Below are 18449 nucleotides of genomic sequence, written 5' to 3' on the forward strand. Positions count from 1 at the left end.
GTCTCCCCTACTGTAAGTTTTTAATGAATAGTGGGAAATTTGGCTCCATGTGGGTTATAAAAAGTAAACATGCAAGTGTTTTGACTATTATGACATAAGAACAATCCTAACTGGATAGTTAGTCACTAATAACTAATCTTTAAAGCCTTTTTAGAAACGTAAAAAAAAGAAACGCGACTCCAGCGCCTAATGTTCCTCTCTCGTTGCCGTAGTGACGTCACACACACAAACAAGAAACAGTTCGCTGGTGATTACTGCCGGATGGTTCAAACTACGTGGATTTTCTTCTTCGTAGCTCACTTTTATCACAATGTCTCAGGACCCCTGGTGAGTTATGTGCTCGGAGGCTACAATTAACAACTCCTACTGTATTTTTAACTTAAGTTTATCACGTTATTAAACCTAAAAAGTCACATAATCTATCTGCATCCTGTTAGCTGCAGGGCTAGCTATTAGCTAAAAACAAAGAGTCTAATATTCCTTTAAACCCTTTCTACAAATTAATCTGTTCATGTGTTATTAATTGTAGTATAGCGGTTATGGATGAGGTCGAGGAGATTTATTCTGAGGCATCATTTGTTGTCAACTTTGGGAGCAGGAGGGAGAAACAGGAAAAGAGAGATGCTAAAGTGTCACATGATGGTTAAGCTGAAGATCAACACACTGACGTTTTTCAAAACTAACAAAACTGAAACATTTTAGATATCTGTGAACTTAATGATGCATCTCCAAAACTAACAAAACTGAAACATTTTAGATATCTGTGAACTTAATGATGCAGCTCCAAAACTAACAAAACTGAAACATTTTAGATATCTGTGAACTTAATGATGCAGCTCCAGGTCATTTTTACACACTTAATGGTTTATTCACCTGAAAACAAAGCTCTTCAGTGGTGAACACAATAAATACACACAACAGTTTTAATCAGACTATGAGATTTGTTTTGTGTCATTGTGTCTGAAAACTCATTCAACCCTCAAATGACTTTTTAGACATTATTGTGTTTGTTCAAATTGGTCAGAGTGTAAATACTGCTGGTCAAATGTTACTCCAATACTACCACATACTACAATACTTTTCAAAAGGTACAGGGAGGAGGGAGAGCTTTAAGAAGAAAAAATAAATAATAATAATAAAATAAATAAATAAATAAATAAATAAAATAAATATAATAACAATAATAATAATTGGGTTTACAAGTTTTGTATACACAGGTGTATGTTAATGTGTATTATATATATGTAAATTGTACATATAGTAGCCTATATCAAATTGTATATATATATATAGATATATATATAGATTGTATTAAATGTGTAATTGTAAACATACTGTACCAAACTGTGAAGATATAAGGATTGTATAAATATATAAAATGTAAATATAGTACATCAAATTGTACAAATAGATATGTGTATATATAGATATATGGATTGTATAAATACATAAATTATAAAATCATAGTATATCAAGTTGTATATATGTTTGGAAAATCATTGGATTGTAAATATCAAATATAGTATCATAAATATAGTAATATAGATATATTGTATATATAGAGAGATTATAAGGAACACAGGAAGTTAATTTAATCAATATTAATTATTGAGCTGTGGAAAAGGATTAAATAAGTTTTATACTTCTTCCTACTCCTTTTCAGGCATATCAGTTGAATATATGTAATTTTCTTCTTCTTTTTTTGTAAAATAATTTGAACATTGTTTTTTGTTTATTGTATTTTCGTGCTTTTCATTTTGTTTTGTATTTTTGATATGTTTGATTTTTATTTGATATGTCTGAAATAAATGTAATCAGTCAATCAATCAAAACAATACTAGTGATTGTAAAGTGATGTATTCCTGATATGTAATTCAGGCAGTGTTTGTAGGTTGCAATTACACCAACTGTAAGGCATAACTTTCTGACACCTACATCCTGTAGACGACCTTCTTTCCAGGGCAGTTGTGGTCCTGCCCTGATAAAGATTGAAGGCCAACAAGTGCAGAGACTCTATAAATTAGCCTACTCCCGTTGTCCAGCACTGATGCTTAATGCTGTTTGTAAGCCTTTTCACAGTGGACCGGGGTCAGCATGGGTCTTGACCGGTCTGCGCCTATGCAACTCTGCATTTAAAAAAAACTGCAATCACCTGTGTGTTCTGACCTTCTCTATCAGAACCAGCATAAATTATTTCAGCCATTTCAAGTCCAGTTGCTCTTCGATTGGATTAGACCACATGGTGCCGGTCTTTTGGTCTGTAGTGACCACTGCAGACCGGGAACACCCCAACAAGACACAACACACAAGAGCTACAGTTTTGGACATGCTCTGACTTTGTTTCCTCTCCATCACACAATTTGGCTCTTGTCAAAGTCGCTTACCTCCTTACCCATGGCCATATTCCCTGCTTCCAACACACCAACTTCAAGGACATATCCCGAACACTGACCGACAGGAACCACTGTGAAGAGATAATCAGTGTTATTCACTCCACCTGTCAGTGGTCAAAAAGAAAAGGCTGATGGGGGTGTATGAAGATTTAATAAGTCTACTGTCTTCACTGTGCACACATTCAGGGACTGGTCATGGTTGTCTGCTGTGTTTCACACCACATAAATCCTGTTACTTAACATGAGTCTCTCTCTGTTGCTCAGCACTTTATCTAAGGGGGGCTGATTGTCCTGACTCAGTGATGTTAGGTGAATTATTGTGACACTTCTTCATCCATCTCTAGGTTACAGGACTATGATGCCACTTGTCGCTTGGCACAGGAAATTGCCGAAAACATCCATGAACGGAACAGGCAGCAGAGAACCGGGGGAAACCCTGCAAAGGTAAGGGGTCATAGCCACAAGGGAAGCGGTTTTGGTGAAAATGTTTGAGTCTCTAGTTATTTGATTGTGTCACCACCTCTTTTATACAATTTTTGATAACTTTCTTGGATGTGTGCGATGTAAATAAAGGTTTTCTGTTCTGTCTTTTCCTGCAGATCAACATGACACTTCGGGCATCGCTGCAGAAGCTCAAACAAAATATCGGCCAGCTCAAAGACGGTGTGTTGCGAGCGTCGTCATCTCGCCGCATGTATCCTTTTTACTCTGACAATGTGTCACACAGTGGAAGTCGGGAGATGAAGATGAGGGGTTTTCCTTGTTTGTAGTAGCAGCTTTCCTCCTGTAGAGGGCATCAGAGTGTTTTGGAAAGGGTCTGTCTGAACTGCCAAGTATAGGTAGAAACTTCACTGACTTTATTTCAGACCCAAGAAGTATAAATATCAAATCAGCACAGGGATAAAATCAGGACAGTTCACAAGTTGACACTCAATAATTTGTCTTGGTGTTCCTAATAAAAGTTGCAAACATTTGTCACAAAGTGTGGGCTCAGTCAGCGCCGTTATCAAACAATCTTTATTGGTACAGCACCAATTCATTCAATCAATCAAGATTTCCTTTTAACAGCAGAAACCTCGAGCAGAACCAGACTCATGTTGATCAGCCATCTTCTTCTTCTTATGTTAAAGTGATGTTGACCTTTAGTGTGACCTTAACGCGGCCTCATCAGCATGCAGTCAGAAGCGGATAGGAGGCAGAACCTCATTGACGACCTGCTCACCAGAGACAGGCAGCTCAATGCCTCCTTCAAGGGAGACGTCACAGAGTCCGAGCCTTCCAGGTAATACAGGGTCCCACGCCGGCCTTTAAAACGTGTTGCATTCAAGGTGTAAGATATCTTAAAATCACCTGATGTGTATTTGTTAGAGGTCTTACATTTTAGAAGGCACACAAGAGACATGTTGGAATACTTTTAACACCAACCAGACAGTGCTGCTGATTTGTTAAACCATCTTTTATTATTTATTTTTGATTTGCTCGATCTGGTGATTGAAGTGGTCTAACTCAAGACTTCCCAGAGCTGTACCCCCCCCCCCCCCCCCCATGAAAATCCAAACCGAGCATCGCCCCCCTGATTCCCAGAACATGCCACTTTTCATTCCTGGATTTTCCTCTCTCAGTCGAAGATTTATTAATTCTCTTTCCCCAATTAAAAGAATGAAACCTCATCCTCTTGTCTTGTGCCCTTGGACCACAGAGGTCACGGGCTCTTTTCCCTCTGGTCTTTTGATGGTATGTCAGCGGTCACTAAAGTCTTTGTACATCCGTTTATGACCCATGTGCCGTGACCTCATCACGCGAGAGGAAGTCTGCCCGTCTGACATTCTGACAGGCCGCTCGACTTCATCTCTTAATTCTTCTTCATTAGGAGAATCGCTGGTTTTGCACTGTTGATCACACATTTGGCACCTCCCGGAATGAAAACACACACATACACACACACACACACACTAACGCACACTCATTTGACTGTATGATGGTTAAGGCTGTCAAAATGTTTGATATTTTTGATTGCATGTTTTTTTTAATGATCAAAATTATCAAAGTTTGAGATAATCTTCAGATCTACAGTCGTATTTTAACCAAAGCTGCAGAAAGTGAAAAAGAGAGAGAGAGCGAGAGAGCGCTCTCCAAATTGCTCAACACATTGCCAACATATTTGTGCAATTTAGAAAGTTTGCAGGAGTTTTATTGGCAACACAAACAAGACATTACCCAATACTGGATTCCTAGGACATGTCATTTTGTTGCCATGGTATCGAAAGTTTAAAAAATCATGTGTGTGCGTCCTGATGAACAAGGGTGGAAGGTGTGACTCTTCAGTGTCTGACACTCCACAGAGGAATTATTCCTCCACTCGTGGACTTAATCAAAGAGCCGGACGTCACAGCGTATATCCTCCTCATCGTCTGATTTTACGCCGACGTGACAGCTTTGACAACATAACAGCAGCATACAGTCATTACTCTGTGAAAAGTTTGACCCGGTGTTGGCCCCGCTGATATTTGCTTGGACAGGAGGAGGAAATGGGATCATGTTGTTACCTCCTCATGGGTTACTGTGTGTTTTATAAATCTTCATGTTCAATATGAACCCTCTAATGTGAATGTTTGGATTGTTTTTTGTGCAGCTGGTTGTTTTTATCAGACGGTAAAAATGTGCCTGATGAGCAGGAAGAGAAATAAAAAAGGAAAGACACGAGAGGACTCAAGATGAAATCATAACTATAAAATGGAGCAGGAAAAGTTTAAAAAATGAGGAAAATAAATGTTTGGTGATTGAAATGTTCTTGAGAGAGACCCCTAGACCCCCCTAACCTGGTGGTATCTTCAATTAATCTGTCAATGCTGCTTATCAATACCGACACTTTCCTATACCACTCTTCATCATTTGGTGTAAACTGTCTGGGGAGCAAGTTAGAAATGGTTTGCTTCCTTAGTGAATCAACTAAAAGTCATTTTAAATTACAAATGTCTCCTTGAAACGTAAACTAAAAAAAAAAAAAAACGTTTTTTTCCTTTAGACGTCTTCTGTGTAATGTCTTTACTTTTTCACCTTAAAAAAATCTAGCTGCAGCTTCTTAATCCAAACTTGTTCATTAGACTCTTCAACAGAAACAAACAGCAGGCTATAATTAAGTGATGGTCCGCTGTTTTTGCTGACAGCAGCACTTATGGAAAGTTGTGCATTAAACAAAAGGGAATATCAACAGGAGCAGCAATGAGCTCAACGTTCACCCATCATGTACTGGTACCAAAAAAAAGACCAGTTCTCCGTACCCATCTCTACTGTTTAATGACATTGACCAACAGGTTAACATAGAGTGTATATGCACATGGACGTAGTCTCTGTGACGTCACCCATTGGTTACTCTAGAGGAATTTTGAGGCCCAACGATGGCGGTTGCCATATTGGAAAATGGTTTCCTTGCTTTCAACCACCTGAGAAACACACAAAGCAGTGGAGATGAGATGGGACACACGCCTCCTTGCATTGTTACTCAGGGCCACGCCCCTAATTATGCATAACTCTTATCATTCAAGAAATCAAAACCAATAAAGACATTAACTATTCTGACCAAATTCACTTTATTACCACCAGGCTGTAAACATGTTTATTTCTGCTGTCAAAATGAACATTGTCATATTGGTGTGTATGCACTAGAGATGCACCGATACCACTTTTTTTTTTGCAAAGTACAAGTACAAGTACTTACATTTGGGTACTCACCATACCGAGTACCGTTACGAGTACTTAATAATGCCACTGAATTTCTCTTAATCACTTTAAAAGTAAGTTTTATTTAAATCCGATATGATTCCTTACTTTTTGACTTCACTTTACCTCGGATCGAGTACAGTAGATGCAGTAGAGTGGGGTTTTTTCAGTATCCATGAAGCGCCTGTTGACGGCTGCAGCCAAGGTTGCTTTCATTGTTTTGATGCCCTGATCCAAAAGTCTCTGAAGCACGGTCACAGCAGGAATTACATCTGATGCTAAAGCATCGGACGAGCTCACTTTTCGGGTTAACTCCTCAACGGAGTTTTTTCCAGAAGTGTCCACTGGTGAGCTGTAAGATTGTCGGGGAGTTCATATTCGGAACCAAATATTCCCAGAGCTTCTGCTCAGTGAGAGACTGTAGCATGTAGTACGTGCTATTCCAGCGCGTCTGCACGTCTTGTTGGAGTCTTCTTACGGGCTGGTTGAGCTGCAGCTGAATGTCTTCCAGGCGGGAGTAGGCTAATGCCGAATGCTTTAAATGTCCAATAATTTTTACGTCCGACTGACACCGCGTCAGCTACACTCCTCTGAGCCCGAAGTCCTTCGTTAACAGCAACGAGGTCATCAAGAGCAATGAACTGGGTCAGAGCTTCTGTTATTTTTACCGCACGCGGGTTGTCTCTCGACATTTTCTCTCACTTCTCCAGCGTTTGCTGCAAAGTTGGCTGTAGCTGTCTCCCGCTGCTAGCTTTAACAAAATCCGTGAACTCTGCGGCGTGCTGGTTCTTAAGATGTCTAATCAAATTACTCGTATTGAAGGAGCTAATTTTCACCCCTCCCCTTGACAATTTTGCAGTGCAAAGTTTGCAGTCTGCTCTTCTTTTGTCGTCATCGTTTACGCTGAAATATCCCCACACCGCTGACATCTCGCTTCTCTCCGCCGACCCGCTCAACCGAATAGAGGCTCACGCCCGCCGTAAAGTGGTATCGGTGCCGTTGAGTACTTAAAGGCGGCGTCGGACCGATGCCGAATACTGGTATCGGGTCATCCCTAGTATGCACCTTGTGGGGCTTTCAAAGCCAGCCTCAAGTGGACACTCAAGGAACTGCAGTTTTTTATTTTTTGCACTTCTGTATTGCCTTCATTTTCTGCAAGGCGTTAGAAAAACTCAGCTCTGTCCAGTTCAGTATGTCGACTTTGTGGCCAAAGTTTTGAGGAGCCACTGAATTGGACAGTAGAGAGAAACCAAGCAGAACTGTTAAACCATATTGGTCGAATTTCAAGAGCCGTTTTTTATTGATGCCTTGACAGACTGCCTCTCTGTGGTGTCTTTCACAAGCTTTGGTTTGGGGACTAAACTACTTAGCGCTGCTTTGCACAGGCTTTCATCTTTTTAAAGACCACACACCCAATTACATAAAAGGCCCTGTAAAAACGACATTTTCTAATAAATTAGCTCAGCGAACTGTAATCATGTGGTCTGGGTTTTTTTTATTTTTTTTTAAAGTTTGCTCAGTGAGACCTAACTTTAATAGTGATATGTGGTGGGTCATTTGGATTTGTGGGAAGGACCCATTCCCACTGTGTGGTCTCTTAAGGACAGAATGTGGGAGGGGGGCGGATTGGCCATGCCTGGATAATCTAAGCCGCTCTTTTTTTTTTTTTTTTGTGAGAACTTTTGGGTAGAAGAAAAGAGAAAGAGGTTACAGAGGGGACTTTAATCTATCCCTGAAACAATACATTCTCAGCATCTCCATTTCAGACTTAAGCAAAAGAAGGACATGGCGCCTACATTTTGAAGGCTCAGCTCACCCCGTCACCCCTCAGACCCCTCGGACCCACCTGTCCTCCTTTATTCACTAACCTCTCCTTTGTGTCTGATTGCTCTGGAAATAGTTGTAATTAGTTAAATCTCGCCTGTCCGAGTCATTCAGTCAGGGGCATGGGCGCTCGGGTCGCAATGGCGGCAGTCTAGTCCAAGAGATGTGCCTGACTGGTTTTGGCGCTCCCCACTGACTGGTTAATTGGATCTTCACACACTGGGCAACGGCACGGAGGAAGTGGAGGGGCTGGCACACGGTCTCCTAGTAATCAAACATGTCAGAGAGATTAGACCCGATGCCCCGTCTCACCTGCTTCTCTGATGGTATCAGCCTCAGCTTGCCCGCTCTGTGAGTGGTCTCACAATGCTCGACTTACCACCTCAGTAACGGCTTGAAGCAGTCATCGTCACACTGAGAGTCTGGCTGAGATTAAAGAAGTCGTATTTATTTCTCATGCAGAAATCAAGTTAACAGATTTACCTGTTCATGGTTACCAAAAATTGCAAGCAAACTCCTGCACTCGGTCTAAATTGCATGATTGACATGCTGCTAACATTTTTGTACATTTTAGCCCGGAGTGTCATCTCCTCTGCTCTTTTCTTGTTTGCAAGAGATGCAACTTTTGTGTCTTCATGAGACGCCAGAAGAACTGGATATTTGTCAGTATTTGCAATTGATATTTAATTGCCGAAAAGTTCACAATGGTTTTGTGCATTTAAGAAAAGTATGCATGAGTTTTTTGTTGTTGCAATTTTGGTAACTGAAGAAAGACGTTCCTTAATTCTATGAAGTAAAGATATGGCAATGTCACTTTTTCCAATTTGCCCTCCGTGCATTGGACTTACATTTTTATGCCCTGGTATCAAAACAGGTTTTTGTTTGATATTTTGTAGCATGGTATTGAATCTAAAACATTTCTCTTATGTGCTGAATTGGTGATTGACGGGAAAAGAGTCACTTGGTTTTACCCTCAGTCGTAGTGCTCCATTCCCTGAGTTGTCTTGAATACTTTGAAAGCCATGGTTCTGATTTTTCTGGATTTTTTTCATGTCTTTAAAACACATTTTTTGATTTATTCCGTTTAAGAAAGTTTGTACTGTTATCATGATTTTTTTTACAGATATACATTGATGGCTGAAGGTGCGGGAGGAAGTCGAGACGCTGCAAACCCCTGGCTGATCAACGAGACGGACGAGACCAGAGGGCTGGGCTTTGGAGAGATCAAACAGCATCAGCAAAGAATCATTGAAGGTAAATACACATACAAACATACAAACTGTCCCACAATTAAAGGAGTAATATGTAACTCTGACACCTAGTGGTTAAAATTGGTACTGCAGTCCAAATTAAAAACATTGTAGAGAACTGTCTCTCCCCGCCCCCCCCCCCCTCCTCTCTAGAGTCGATGCTCACGCAGGTCACCATGTGGTGGACTCTGAAGCTTCAGTGTTTATCCAGCTCTGCATGGGTCTGTAAACCTTTCTGTGTTCTAACCTCTCTCCATTTTTCAAAAAGCATCTCCAATATTGATCCTAGTTTGAGCACGTTTCTGCTCGTGGAGCTTATTAGAAACATGCAGAGGCTTTTTAGGTCGGGTACAATCACTTCTATCTGAACCACTTCTCTTGACCGCTTCCATCGCTGCAACACCTGTTGACCTGATAACTGCTCTCATATCTGACAAAAAGAGGGGCGTCCAAAACGGCCAAGTGGGGGTGTCTTAAAACCACCTACCTTCTCTGGTCCAAACAAATCCAGAGCATTCAGGAGCAGAATCTAAAGTTAGAAGGACATACTGGCCCCGCAGGGGGACTAATATGGACTAATATGCTGATTTATGCTAACATGTAAAGTTGATTATTATAGTTCACATGAAAACCACTTTAAACTCTGCCTGATTGGTTCTGTCCTCTAGTCCACATCTGACACTAGACTGCTGTGTCTCCATTACGGCTCTGCTTATTGTCAAATGGGGATCAGAGATTCCTGCTTCGACAGTCAAAACCAAACCACATGGAGGTTTCTTGTCCCCCTCGGGATATCTGGTCGAGTTGGGTAATGTGGAGCTTCTGAACGTGCGGTCATAAAAAAATCCTGTGGTAAAGAGTGTCAAAACCTACAGAGGCCGAATCTTTTCTTTAGTTTACTCTTTTTCTTTCCTCTCCTGTTCTTTACTCTTTTTTCAGCCTCTCCGTTTCCTCCTCACTCTCGGCCTGCTGCACTTATAATAACAGGAGTGAGGCTGAGTGGGGTAAAGTACTGAATGACTCACATGTGGCACCCTGAGCTGCGAGCTGGACCCCAACAGCCTGTCGTTCCCTTTACCCTGAATAGTTGCCTCATTAAATCACACGTTCAGTAAACTGTTACAGCTTCCTTCTCCTCAAAGGGGATCGAAGGATTTCTTCATTGTTCGTCTTATAACTCGGCGTTATTGGACATACCACAGATTACTCTGCATATATGATACCCCTTTTTGATCTGTGTTGTCTCGGGCATTGCTTAATCCTGGAGCTCTCTTAAAGAATGTTTCCTTTTTTTGTCTGCAGCCACGTTTACACGACAACGATTCTAGCTGGAAACCCGAACCTTTTGTTTTGTCTTTGCTTTTGTTTTAACAACAACTCCTTGTTGGGTGCAAGCTCTAAAAAACTGCACAGTTTTCCGTCGCCGTGTAAATTGGAAATATGCTGTTTTTCTGAAAACTGAGACTTCAGGCACATGAACATTCGGTAGCCATGTGCGAGAAGTTCGGTTGCAACAACAGTGACGGACACCTGAGTTCTGTTTGTGCTGGTTGTTCCCAGTCGACATTCACTGAAACGTACTCGCTTTGTAGTTCAGGGTCACTTGGAGTAGCATCCCACCTTGGCTGGTTCCAAGAGCCCCTGAAGTCACATACACACCTATTAAAAAAAAGCTGTTTCTACAGCAGAATGTTCATAGAAAAGAAATAGGTCTGATTAGTAATTTTTTTTTATAACGCATCCTTTTTGATTTTATGAGCGATAAGTGTTTCCCATAGTTAGGTATGTAGCTGACCTGATTGACAGGTGGGCGTGATGTAACTGTTTGTCAAGAGGCTTAAAACCCGCCTCAGCTCCAGCTCTCAGCCTGTCGTTAGGTTGACTGAAAGTTAGGCTGAGACAGGATTTCCAACATGGCGGCTGCTGCTGATGAGCCTCCAGCGCCCCCTGCAGGAACAGATGAGTGACGTCACTCAGGCTTCAAACATTAATATTTACAGTCTATGTGTACAACTCACCGCTCTGTAGAAGGAACATTATGTTTGCCTCTTGTTTCACAAGGAAGTCACACCGCCAACTACTGGCCTGGCATGTACACTACATCGCTTTGAGTTGCTTTTTGCAGATCTGTGTGTTTTTCATCCAAATGCTGAGCTTTTTAAAACCAAAAAAACATTTCAGTTCAATGACGGTAAGTTAGCGTCCTTGCGCTCCAGCCTATAGTGAGGTTGTCAATACTCAGACACCTCTTGCTTTGGTATTGAAGATTTGTACTTGTATCCTATCGACGTTTATGATTCTGGTATAGTGAGAAACTCTAGTTTATTGTATTATTAATGTTTCTTTCCTCTGTCTTCACAGCTCAGGATGCGGGCTTGGACGCACTAGCCGCCGTCATCAGCCGGCAGAAGATGATGGGCCAGGAGATTGGCAACGAGCTGGATGAACAGAACGGTAGAGTTAAAAACTGGCATGTGTGTCCCGTGCATGTTCGTCAGGAAAAAAACAATTCCAGACACATTACACACAGGGCAGTATAAAAGCAGACGCCCTCGCACGTCCACTGTCAGAGAAACTGACCTCACATTCAGGTCAGGACGTCTGTGACCTCTCTCTCTCTCTCTCTCTCTCTCTCTCTCTCTCTCTCTCTCTCTCTCTCTCTCTCTCTCTCTCTCTCTCTCTCTCTCTCTCTCTTTTCTTCTTACTTAAAAACCCCCAAAAACAATCTGAAGAGTTTTGGTTTCTGGAATCAGATCTGCTCGGAGATAATGGTGCTTTTTGGGTTATTTTGGTCCTCTCATCAGAGCATAAAAAGCTTCCATCACAGGTAAAACATGCCCGGCGGAGTGGAGTACATTACCTCAGACTGGTGCTACTTGAGACTCAGGACTTTGGGACGATCATCTCTCAACCGGTGAACAATTAGATCCATTAATGCATCACTTTCACCAGCCCAAAGCAGTTAGCAGAGTGTCGCCTTACAGAGAGGATGTACACATGTAGTCCTATCCTTTTTTAAATTAAATCAAGACCGCTATTTCCAATGTTCACACTAGGGACACGTAAACATGTGTGTTAGCATCTTCTCTGACAAGCTTTGGAGAGAGATTCCCTGTTCAGAAACTGGAGAGTGGAGTGGATATTTTAGCCCACCGCGATCAGTGAGGAGTGTTAAAGATGAACGACTCTGTGGAGAGGGGTTTTGGTGTCTTTGTCACAGACTTTTTGATAGGAGTGGGTTCACCTTCTCTTTTTGGATAGCCCATTGCAAACATTTTCTCACCATCCCTCTGCAAAGGCCCTTTGGTTTCTAAGTTGTCACACCAACCTGAAGTTTTTGTCCGATCTCGTCCAAAACCGCCGATGTTGGTGGGGTCATCGGAGTGTTGGAATGAAACAGCAGTGACTACCCTAGTCCACTCAGGCGTCTCTGCTTGTCAACATAGTGGGAGAGTAACTGTGTATGTATGTGTAAGCATGTAGAATGTCCAGTTAGCAACGTTAACACCAGCGCAGACTTGGACACCAATATTACGCCGTCACAGAATGAATATGAACGTACAAACCTGTGATGACAGTCGAGTTTATTAACGGCATTTTTGCGCAAAAACAAAGCAGTCTGAAAAGCTACTCTCTCTCTCTCTCTCTCTCTCTCCCTCTCTCTCTCTTTCTCTCCCTCTCTCTCTCGCTCTCTCTCTTTCTCTTTCTATCTCTTTCTCTCCTTCTCCCTCTCTCTCTCTCTCTCTCCCTCTCTCTCTCTCTCTTTCTCTCCTTCTCCCTCTCTCTCTCTCTCTCTCCCCCTCTCTCTCTCTCTCTTTCTCTCCCTCTCTCTCTCTCTCTCTCTCTCTCTCTCTCTCTCTCTTTCTCTCCCTCTCTCTCTCTCTCTCTCTCTCTCTCACACACACACACACACTCTCAGTAAAGGCAGATATTGTCTGTTTCTTCCCTGATGACCGTCTTGCAGTCAGAAAAAGAAGGCGTTTAAAGTATTCTGTAATATCCTGTCTGAACAGTTCTACCCAGACAAGTTCAGAAGTTGTATAACCGAGGGATCTTGGCGCGGGAAAACAAACGACCTTCCCTTTCTGCTGGGAAGAGTTGTCAGATGTTTGGTGGACTCTGATGGGATAACCAAAGAGAGAAAAAAACAGAAATATGATTGTTGGGTGCCGCTCTCCTGATACTGCTCTCTCTGTCTCTAAAGCTGCAACATGTCATTGTTTCCACTGATATGAACCTGATCGGCTGATGAGGGACATGTAAGGAAGCATTACACCAGTTTTCCTGCAGATGGCAAATCACTTTGGCCCGGGGAACAATGACTTCTTGTCACAACTTTTTGTGTTACCACCCAACATGAAACCTCAATGTTCATTTGATTCGAGCCAAAATCTCAACTTCTACGACTTTAAATGATCTCTGCCACATGTGAGTGTCGTGAAAAGCTCGTGATTTTAAAATGAAAACTGAACAAATAAGATGAAAACCAGCACACCTTTTTTTAGTAAGGAAGTCATTTTTTTGGTTTTTTAATGCTCAGTTTTGTACCCAGCATGCTCGTGTGTTTATTACAACAAATATCTCGTTGCATACCGGTCCCTGTGTTCATGCGGTCGGCTGATAAATCATAGAAATAGACTTTCCACATGGATCTTCCTCCACAATTTACGGCCCGAGCTTCAGCTTCATGTGGCCCGCTGACATCCGACGATGATTCACAGGGCCTGCAGGGTTCTCGGGCCCTCTTGACAGCTTTTTCTTGACCTACCTGTGTTTCTTTCCTTTGTGGGACCTGCGCTGCTCGTCCGTCTCTCAACACACTGCCTGCTCTCTGATTCCTCTTTACAACAGTCTTTTATTTTATAACCTACGTCTTCCATTTCTCCGTGTCTCCTCTGAATCCTCTCTCGCTGAGTAATGGGAGATTCCCTCTTTTCTTACTCTCTGGCAGGGTGCAGGGAATGAGGATTCATCGTGCATGCAGATGTTGATTCTTACGCTACATACATGTGACTGTTCGTCCGCTATTTTTGGATTCTTACATTACATCTACATTCAAAATGTGGTTTGCACGCCAGCGAGCGTCAGAGACAAAATCAGCCTGAATCTAATGCCTCCTATTGGACTATCCTAACTGCCTGTGAGCGACGCAGCGCCTTCTTTGGAGTGTAGCTTTTACATGCTTGAGCTTTATATTTTGATACTAAAATCTGCAGATATGGGGCGCTGGTGGTTAGTGCGCGCACCACATGTATGGAGGCTGTAGCCCTCCAACTCTAGCCACTGTCCTGTCTCTACATTAAATGCACAAAAAGCCAAAAAATAAACCTTTAAAACCTGCATGAACAATAAAAAAATGTTTTCTGCACTCGAAGTATTTGATCTCAACCTAAAAAGTAATGGGCTAGTTCAATGTGTTTGTGGAGTGAAATGGATTTAAATGAGAAAGCAGGGGAACGGGCATGCTTCTTGTTGAAGTGGACAGTTGGCGGGTAACCTTGGCGTCCGACCGTCTCCCCGTCTTGTAGGGTTCCTTTTCCCCCCCTGATCACTGTACTGGAGCGGTGTTTTCCTATAAATAGATTAAGCTCTTTGTAGTTTGGCTGCTCCTCGTCTAGCTCATGACCCAAGTGCAGTGGAGGTTGCAGTCATTTCCTTTAAGGGAAACAAATCCGGCTGAGGTCAGCAAGGAAGACGACCCCTTTTTTCAGAGGTTTAGAGATGAACCCAAGGCCCCTGAGTTCCCCCCCCTCCCTCCTCCCCCGTTGAATCTTAACTGAGTCAGAATGGACTGAAATATAGAAAACGAGTAAGCAGACAGATTACCTCAATCCCAGTCTGTGCTTTATGGCTCATAATATTAATTCATTGCATGCTGAACACTTTCCTCATTTTGCTTGCCAGTCATAACAAAACGAGAATCTCAGTCGTTATTTTTAGTGTGTTCAAATGAGTCACAACGATGTGCCGTCATCTCGTGTTTTCATATTTCTAACGTGACTTCTTTAGTGACCATTGGTATATATTTTCATTTCCAATCCAAATGATGCAGAAGATTGTCCGTCGCACGCCGACTAGAATGACTTGCATCAGCCCAGCAGTAGTCTGCCATCCCAACGAGAAACATCAACATTCATTTCACTTTATTAGTGTGGATATTTCTCCGAGTGTGGCCGGGACCAATGACATCAGTCTAAGTCAATATCCTGAATTTGATAGTGACAGACAGTGGCTAGCTCGTTCAAGTTATCCTTTTTGAAAGGGATGGCGAAAGTTTGTGTCCGTCTCATTTGTATATCGTCTCCAGCTGTGAGGAGCATATGTGAACATCCAGGTCAGGAGAATCTCCAGAGCAGTCCGCCTGAAATGATCTAGATATTTTCAGGAGTGCACACATGAAAACGTCTTTAAAGTCTCACTTCCAAGTTCTCCAATGCCCCGTCCCTTTACCCCCCGCTTTTTGGTCATTGTTTTTTTGGGTTGCTTGGTGTTGCCATGCACCTCCAGTCTCGACTGAGATCAAACTAATAGCAACAAGAGAGAAGCAGACCATCATCTTTGATTGAGACCTTCTGGAACAGATTTAAGGTAGAAAGAGGAGGGGGGGGGGGGGGGGGGGTGTTCTCTCTGAGGCTCTGCCTGACCATATGTGCACTTGTGTGTTGTCTGAAACTGTAAAAAAAAAAAAAAAGTTTTTATTTTCTTTTAAAGATATTTTTGGGCCATTTTTCCTTTATTAGATAAGACAGCTGAAGAGAGACAGGAAATGTTGGGAGTAGAGAGTGGGGGGGGTGACATCCAGCAAAGGGCAGAGGTTGGATTCGAACCCACGGCCGCTGCGCATTGGACTATAGCCTATGTAAATGGTGCATGCGTCATAAACGCTATCACCGTCCCAGACTGCCTGAAATTTTTTAAGACATTTTCACGACTGCATATGTGAAAATGGCTTTTGTGCTTTTATACATGCATGAAAACTCTTGAATTTTCCGCAAAATGTTCAAAGTGAGCTGCATGTGTGAACACAAACGGGTCAGTTTTTTAACCCCGTATTTACCTGGAAGTTTTCTTGTTTTACCTGTTTTTGAAGTTGGGGTGAGAACATGTGAGAACACACCAGGAAATATTCAGGAAAAAATCAAACGCGAGCGTGCATTCTGTGATAATGACGTTTATATCCCGCAACAGCAGTGCAACCAGCGTGATCTCCATGCAAGTAATGAAACTGCTTCATGAAGTTTTTTGTTCAATAGTATGATATAGAGGCAAAAACTGCCAAAGCATCGGACACTATGTCAAATATAGGGAGTAAAAACATCCGAGATGACCGTCTAATTGTTCCACAAGTCTTGGTGTGATTATATAACCGACCCAAGCAAAGACAATAATCATCTATTTCTTCATGATAAATGTATTAATAGCCCTGGAGCGAAAGTGTCATTGCAATAAGCAACATTTTTATTGCAACTTTTATATTTGTGGTTCAGCACTTTCCATATGTTGTTTCCATTATCATGCACGTTCCCACTGAGGGATGTGATGTGTCACTCGCGGATCCCTTTAGCAGAGCACATGTGTAGCTGTTTCAGTGACTCAGTTATGACCTTTTTGGTAATGGGAGTGTTTTTGAAGCACTTTGTCACCCAGCCTGATTATTCCTCAGGTTATGTTCCAAGTGCTCTGTCTAGTAGTCCGCCAGCCGCTAAAGAAATAGAATAGGCTTTGCTGGAATGATGGACTGGCTAATAATTAGATCACTGATGGGATTTTGCGTCAGTATGCATACGACCCAGGTTGGACAGCGCTAATGACTTCCAAATAAACAGCAGAGTGAAAGGAGAGAGGCACTAAGCGCTGCAGCTCAGTGACATCAGCGCGCTGCCACAGAGAACCTCGCTGCCTGCTTCTGCTTTTAGAAACAGCTCGGCGAGCAAATAAACCATGCTAATGATGGCAACTCGGCACAGAGCCGGTGTGGTGAAAGTTGTGGATTGATTTATTGTTTGATTCGCTCCGTCTAACGGGCTAGCCTGGTTGTAGTGAGTAGTGTTTTCCAGACGCTCGTGGATATGCAGAGAGACATGATGAGATGTTCAAAAAGAGTTTTGTCATCAGAGGAATGTCGAGCGTGCAATGAGCCGCGAAACATCTCATCAATCTGTGTGACCACCAGATTGGCTGACTGGTGTTTTGTCTTTATGAACTATTGGGAACTTAAAAGATGAAGGACGGATGACATGCCCACACTTTCACAGTGGTTGGTCTCATTTTTCACAAGCTAACTACAGGCTGTGCTGGAAATGGTTACTGTTTGGTAAATCTCCCCATCTTTAAGTGTATCTACATTATAATGAAAAGTAGTGTTGTTAGGCGGATTCTTAGCATTGTTGTTGCACCCCGTCCATGTGTTGAACAAAGACCCTTTGTGTTGATTATGGAAGCACTTGTGGAAGAGAGAAAGGATCTGTATCTGGCCTGAGTATACTGTTTGGTAGAAAGGTAAGAAAGAATCATATCAATAATGCTTCCTCGACTGTAAGTAGTCCTTTTTTTCGGGGGGGGATGACGTACTGCAAAAAGAGCCAAAGGTCAGATTTTAACCCGGCTGCTTGCTTGATGACTGTAGCCTTCTTCATGGGTGAGAAAACTAACCACTAGTCCAACAGCGTCCCAGTGCAAAATGCTTCTGTCCCATGTCTTGCCCAGCTGATCGCTCCAGATGGGTGTTCACCAATGAGTCTGGTTCTGCTCGAGGTTTCTGCCTGTCAGAAGAAAGTTTTGCTTCCCAAATGTTTCCAATTGCTTGCTCATTGGTGGATTGTACGATATTTTTAAAGCAAACAGTCTAGATATGCTTTTCATGTAAGATGTCATGAAACTTCTGTCGCGTTTCGGGATGTTCCTAGGCCACTAATTTCAACGTCTAATAAATGCATCAACTAAAATCCGAATAGTTGACTCTGGAAACAGTCAAAATTGAGCATGGTTAATCAATAGGTTAAACATTGTAATGCAAGTGTATTGGCAGAGTATGGCTGACTTTAGCAGTGCTAGCACCAGCAGCGTTCGCTCCTCCTTGTAGGCTGTAATGATCTTTACCTCCATTATCCGAGCGGAGTCACCTTGTAGATTCAATTCACTGAATCCTATTTTGCAGAATGCCTGTGTGAGGTGCACGTTTTTGAATAAGTTTATCTATCTACCCAGCCTCCCCGGGCATTTTTCTGCCACTTTCTGGGACTTACCTGATGATATCAGAATA

At 42.3% G+C, this 18449-nt stretch overlaps 1 protein-coding gene across 1 annotated transcript in view; it reads left to right on the plus strand.

Moving 5' to 3' along the window:
* Positions 1 to 213: 213 nt before the first annotated feature.
* stx8 (syntaxin 8) overlaps positions 214 to 18449 on the plus strand; it is a 47016-nt gene continuing 28780 nt past the window's right edge. The window contains exons 1-6 of the mRNA XM_061062580.1: positions 214 to 327; positions 2738 to 2837; positions 2993 to 3087; positions 3565 to 3675; positions 9061 to 9191; positions 11549 to 11641. Coding sequence (XP_060918563.1) covers positions 311 to 327; positions 2738 to 2837; positions 2993 to 3087; positions 3565 to 3675; positions 9061 to 9191; positions 11549 to 11641 — 547 coding nt within the window. The 5' untranslated portion in view covers positions 214 to 310. The remainder of the gene's footprint in view (positions 328 to 2737; positions 2838 to 2992; positions 3088 to 3564; positions 3676 to 9060; positions 9192 to 11548; positions 11642 to 18449) is intronic.

The sequence above is a fragment of the Labrus mixtus genome, chromosome 2 (assembly GCF_963584025.1).
Source record: "Labrus mixtus chromosome 2, fLabMix1.1, whole genome shotgun sequence".
Classification (NCBI taxonomy): Eukaryota; Metazoa; Chordata; class Actinopteri; order Labriformes; family Labridae; genus Labrus; species Labrus mixtus.